Source organism: Pteronotus mesoamericanus, unplaced genomic scaffold (assembly GCF_021234165.1).
Source record: "Pteronotus mesoamericanus isolate MK-2021 breed Mesoamerican mustached bat unplaced genomic scaffold, CSHL_Meso_final contig_57, whole genome shotgun sequence".
In the NCBI taxonomy this organism is placed as follows: Eukaryota; Metazoa; Chordata; class Mammalia; order Chiroptera; family Mormoopidae; genus Pteronotus; species Pteronotus mesoamericanus.
The window spans coordinates 223,107-228,817 of NW_026555203.1; the positions used below are offsets into that span (position 1 = coordinate 223,107).

At 52.6% G+C, this 5,711-nt stretch overlaps 1 protein-coding gene across 1 annotated transcript; it reads right to left on the bottom strand.

Annotated features, from left to right (window-relative positions):
- Positions 1-4,475: 4,475 nt before the first annotated feature.
- On the bottom strand, positions 4,476-5,432 carry SOWAHD (sosondowah ankyrin repeat domain family member D). Its single transcript, XM_054580340.1, has one exon. It carries the CDS (start codon positions 5,430-5,432, stop codon positions 4,476-4,478), a length of 957 nt encoding a protein of 318 aa, XP_054436315.1.
- Between the last annotated feature and the right edge of the window lie 279 nt (positions 5,433-5,711).

The window sequence follows — 5,711 nt, forward strand, 5'->3', positions numbered from 1 at the left end:
AAGCCCTGGCTGGGTAACTCAGTTGGTTAGAGGATCCTCCCAATATGCCAAGGTTGCAGGTTTGATACCCAGAGAACATACAGGAATCAACCAATGAATGCATTAAAAAGTGGAACAACAAATTGGTGTTTCATTCTGACCAGTGTGGCTGAGTGGGTCGGGCATCATCCCACAAACTGAAAAGTTGCCAGTTCGATTCCCTGTCAGGGCATGTGCCTCGGTTTCGGGCCAGGTCCCTGGTTGGGGACGTGCCAGAGGCAAGTGACTGCTGTCTCTCTTGCACGTCCATGTTTCTCTCCCCCTCTCTCTCCCTCCCCTCCCCTCTCTAAAAATAAATAAAATTGATGTTTCTTTCCCTTCCTCTCTCTAAAGTCAACACACACACACACACACACAAATTAAAAGAGCTGGCCTGTTTGTCACCCAGAGAGCCTGCCTGCTAGTAGGCAGTCAATAAATGTTATTGCACTGAACTAAACTGAGGGTGAGCTTGAAGATACAGGAAAGAGAAGAGACGGGATTGGGAACATGAGTTACATCTTGAAAGAGGGAAGACAAGGAGGCTAGGAGTGGAATGTAGGGTATGTTGGCTGGAATGGGAGGAAGACATTTCCACAGATAATAGGGTCAGGGATAAAGCACTTGTATCCTTTTATTCTCTTCAGAGGATTTCAGGTTTAGTTCTGACTCATTTATGACTTTATCTGGGAACAATATCTAACCTATTTAATATTTGATGGGCACTTACTAAGTTGCTGCTTTTACTTCTGTGGGTTGAGAATAAGGAAACACAGCTTGTTACAATTATGTCTAAAGTAAAAGAATGTAGCTTGTGAAGAACATCAATCAGCAAAGGAACCAGCATCTCCTTTGAGGAACAGCCACTCATCTGGCACAGAGAGGAAATAACTTGTAATCAGTGTGGACACATTTTAGAGATGGGATAATACAGGAACCACAAGATTCCTCCCAGACTAGGCTAGCAGGTAAAATAGTTTCACCACCAGAGCCTGCTGAGCACCTTTCAATTCTTCCAAACAATAGCTGTCATTTCCTATATTCTGTGTGTCCTGCAGCAGTACTAGGTGTTGCCCTTATCTCCAATCCTCAGGAAAAACCTCAGGCAAGATTGCATTGTTCCCATTTTGCTGATAAGAAAATTGTAACTCAGTGATTTGCTCAAGGCCACTCACAAGTCAGTAGTCAGGATGGAACCCAGGTTGGGCTGAGAACTTTCCACCACACCAGTGGTTTTGAATTTTGCTTCCTCATGAGGCCAGTGTGTGGAATGTCTGTCTAAGACGGAGGCAGAGGGTGCAGAGCTTGAGACCCAGCCTCAAACCTGAGCAGCTCCGCATTTGTCAGTTTTACACGTGGGGCTTCGAGGTAAGCTTTATTAGAGCAAAGGCTGTGGAGAAGAAAAAAAGGTTGAAAGCCACTGACCTCCATATGTCTTTGAACTTCTCAGCTGAAGTATGACTTCTTGAAGATTTTCTCCAAAAACACTGCTTGCGTGATGCGTTTTCCCCAACTTGTCTCCCCTGGCACATCCATCCTCCACGTGACTGGCAGAGTGATTTTTTTCTAAAATCTCATGTTACTCCTCTTCTTGTAAACCTTCTATGGCTCTCAGCTGCCTTTAGGTGAAAATCAGTGTTCCTCTTTTAGCATGGCCTAGGAGACCCTTAGTGATGTGGACCCCCACCGACTTCTCCAGCTCTGCCATTTAATTAGTCCCTAGCTCCCACCTTCCGACCAAACAGGCTGACTTATATTTCCTGATACTGGCTGTACTCTCCCATACACACTCCAGTGGCTCTGCCAGGAGGCCCCTCCCACTTCTCAAGTGACGTCTCCCACTCACCCAAGCCTCAGATCAGGAATTACCTTCCTCCCTGCAAGCCTTTCCAGCATCTTACAGCCTGGGTCAGGCCCTGCCCTCTGAGCAGCACCCTGCCCGCCCTGTTTGCAAGTCACAGCCCTGCTTCTGTCTCCTTTTCTTTCTTTCTTTTTTCTTTTTAAAGATTTTATTTATTTTTAGACAGGAAGGGAAGGAGAGAGGGAGAGAAACAACAATCAGTTGCCTGTCACATGCCCCCTAACCAGGGACCAAACCTGGAACCCAGGCATGTGCCCTGAGTGGGAATCAAACCCATGACCTTTGGCTTTTGGGATGACACCCAACCGAGCCACACCAGTCTGGGGTCTGTCTCCTTTCTTGTCTGCGTGCCCCACTAGAATGCATATTCGCGTCATCTGCTTAACTCCATTTTGCTCCGCTGGAAGGTTTCTCAGGGACTTTGTTCTTTCTTTGGGGTAAGCATACCAGCCTTGCCTCGAAAAGCATACCAGAAATGCCAATGGCTTGAAGTTAGGCATGAAGAGTTTTCAGCCCGGGAGTTCATCCCCTGCAGCCAAACCTCAATCTTACATGGAGGAGGTAGGCTAGGCAATATCACATGATGAGAAAAATCTGTGGGGAAGAATAGCTGACTACAGGAAAAACTATAGAAAGCTGCTTTCAAATCTCCTAGCTGACTTGGTTTTCATTTTGGAAAAAGCAATGCGGATGCTGGTCTCAGGTCCCCAAATCTGCTAATAGTTAAGATGCTCAGGTTCAAACTTTGCCTATGAAGAAGGGAATACTGTTATAAGTGTCCTTTGAATGTTGGGCAAAGGCACATGCCAATCTTCCCTTCACGCCAGGGACCTGCAGACTCAGCCATGTGGCAGGAAGGCCCTGCCCTGGCATCCTTCGCCAAGCCCAAACCACCTTGGCAGCCGTCAAGGGGGAGGTTGTGGAGCAGAAACCTCAGTCTCACATCAGTTAGTCAATTTGCATCTATAAAATGGGCAGAAAAGGTTCAGAGGGGTTATGCCAGCTGCTCTTGCCAAATGCCAGAGCCGGGAACTGCTCACCCTTTCCACTTCAAACATTGGCCTTCACTAGGAAGAAAAAGGGAATGCTATATTACACTGTATAAATATGTTTAAGGTGTAGTTCCTAGAGGCAGGGGACAGGCTGAAAACATCAGTAGGAAGGGTTTAGATAACTTCATGGATGAGAAGAATCTAATGGGTTATTAAGGCATGGTGGGATTGTTTTGGGGGCACAGAGGGAGTAATAAGAGAGGGCAAATAGGCCCACCAGACAGAGGTGGAGATCTGGATGGATGGGCTCAGGGTGCTGTTTCTGTACTGTGCAATGACTCCATTTCTCCCTGGTGTTCAAGGACTGACAGGGGAGGGCTGGGGACACAAGAGCCCCTTGCATGGGCTACCCAGGCCTCCAGGGATACAGCACTATTTTTAAAATACACAGTTTTCTAAGGCAGCCTAGAGTTTGAGCCTCCAACTGCTTTCCTCTCCTTTCAGTTCGAGTCACCCGTCGTCTCTTCTACTCAATTCATACTGTTTCTAAATGGGAACAATTTTCCAAACTACAACTTATATATTAAGTGTAATTTTTTTAAATGCTGATGATTAAAGCCCTATCTCAGAAAAACACTGCCAGTGGGCGTGTCTCATTGGAGGGCAGGAGTCCAGGTAAATGATGTAACTCGCCACAAAGTATCAGAACTGTACATTTGGAGGCCTTTCCCTTTTACCACCCTTCTCCCCCGCCCCACACACAGCTCTTCTAGGAGGAGATCTGGACCAGGCCTAGATGCTTAAGAGCTCAATAGACAGGTGAACTGTGGGTCTCAGAGACAAGGTAAAAGTAGCTCCTTCAGTGCACAGCTCAGCCACTTGCTCTGAGAATGAGGTCCACAGCCTGCCCTGAATCACTAGCTTTCAGCCGTGCGTGGGGGACCTGTTCCCTGCAAATGTAGGAAACTTCCCCCTTGGTAGTTAATGGGAAAATAAATAAATAAATAACTCACAGGGCAGCTTTGTCATGTGAAAGGAAAACAAAATTCCACTTTAATGTGCTTAAGAAGTCATCCATGATACATTTGAAAAGGTACCGGTGAGACCTGGTTGTCTCAGGAACAGGGAGCCGGGAGCTGACTCTGGCGGCACTAAGTGACCCATTAATAGCCCAGTCAAGCCTGCAGTTAGGCGCTTCCTTTGCACCAATGGTTTACAGCCTTAACTCACTTTTTCTAGCAAATGTTTCATAATAAACCAGAACTTCTGCCAGGTAAATGGCTACTGGAAGCTTAACTTTTCCTCTCCCAAGCAGGACCAAGCTCCTGCTCCTAACTCCAACTCCTCCGGGGATTTGGAGTCAGGACAACTTGGTCTTTGCTCTCTCTAGGTTGGGTGGGGGGCTGGTCCCCGGGTCTCCTGGCGGTTGGCTGCAGGAGGCCTGCCACAGCTACCTGAGACAGACCCGAGGCAGTCTGCTCTTTGCAGGCCCAGCGCGCTCAGCGGCATCCGAGGCACCACCCCTTCGGTGGAACCCCCGACGGCCCAGGACCGAGGCCTTGCCGCGGTGTTGCGGACCTTCTGCGCTCACGTCTACGTCGTCCTCAACGGTCCTGGAAGAAGGGGAACATCTGGCGGAAAAAACCTTGAATTTGCGCCACTCGGCTGCCCATGGAGTCCTTCTCCTTGCCGGGCAACGCCGTTTCTCTCGCCGTTGTCTCCGCGGCCGTCGCGCCCACTGCGTTCAGAGTCCTTCGCGGCGTCCACCCGGCGGCGCCGCTGCTGTTGTTGTTGGCGTTGTTTCGCTCACTGCCACTCTCTATCTCCCAGTACTCAGCCCCCGACAGCTCCCGCAGGCTCCAGGGCGCGTCGGGCCGCAGGTAATGACAGGCCCGGTGGCCGCTGTGGTCACGGCGTGTGGGATCAGCCCCCAGGGCGCCCACCAGCACCTTGATGACCATGTAGTGGCCCTGCAGGGCCGCCAGGTGAAGGGGCGTGAGGCCACCGCTCCCCGGGGCGCTCACGTCGAGCCGCAGCCCCCGGCGCTGGGCGAAGTCGTGCACCAGGATGAGCTCCTCGTGGCGCCCGTGCTTGGCCAGCCAGTGCAGCACAGAGTAGCCGGTGATTGGGTCGCCCCGTAGGAGCAGCCCCGGCTCAGCTTCTAGCAGCTCCTGCAGCACCTCAAAGCGGCCTTCGGCAGCCGCCAGTATCCACGCGTGTTCCCGGGGCTCCAGGCACAGCCTGCCGCTGCCCGCTGCGTTCGGCCCTCCCGGGGACTGCTGCTCCGTGCGCTCCTCTGACTGCCACCCCGCGGGAGTACCCCCTTGTAGCCCCAGCAGCTCTCGCAGAGCTCCCCGCCGGCGTCCCGAGCCCGCCCCAGGGTGCAACAGCGAGCCGTGGAAGAGGAGCTCCCGGGAGACGGTGGCGCTGCCCCGGTACCTGCTCAGGCTGCGGGAGTCCACATTCGAGGGGCGGGACTGCCGGACGCTCCGCAGGCTTTGCGCGCTCTGTGTCAGAGAGGCCCTGGGCGCAGAGATCTCGGCCACTGGGGGCTCGGCCATGGTCCTGCAGCTCCGCCGCCGCCGTCCGCGATTCTAGCTCTCGAGGCCCTTCCCGGGCCCCACTAGGAGAGGAACTGGCGCTAGGGAAGGAAGCGGCTTGAGCAATTGGGCTCGGAGGGAGGGAGCCAGTGAGGGGAGGAGAGGAGAGGGAGGGAAAGCGCGAACGAGCCGAGGGAGGGCCCCGGCGCGAGCGTGGGGGGTGTGGAGGGGTGGGAGCTCCCGCTGAGTCCCAGGGCAAGCCTCTCTCCCGCACACCGAGTGCCGCCGCCACCTCCGCCA

Excerpts from the sequence above, each read along its gene's own strand:
- SOWAHD (XM_054580340.1), bottom strand. The coding sequence starts at position 5,432 with ATGGCCGAGCCCCCAGTGGCCGAGATCTCTGCGCCCAGGGCCTCTCTG.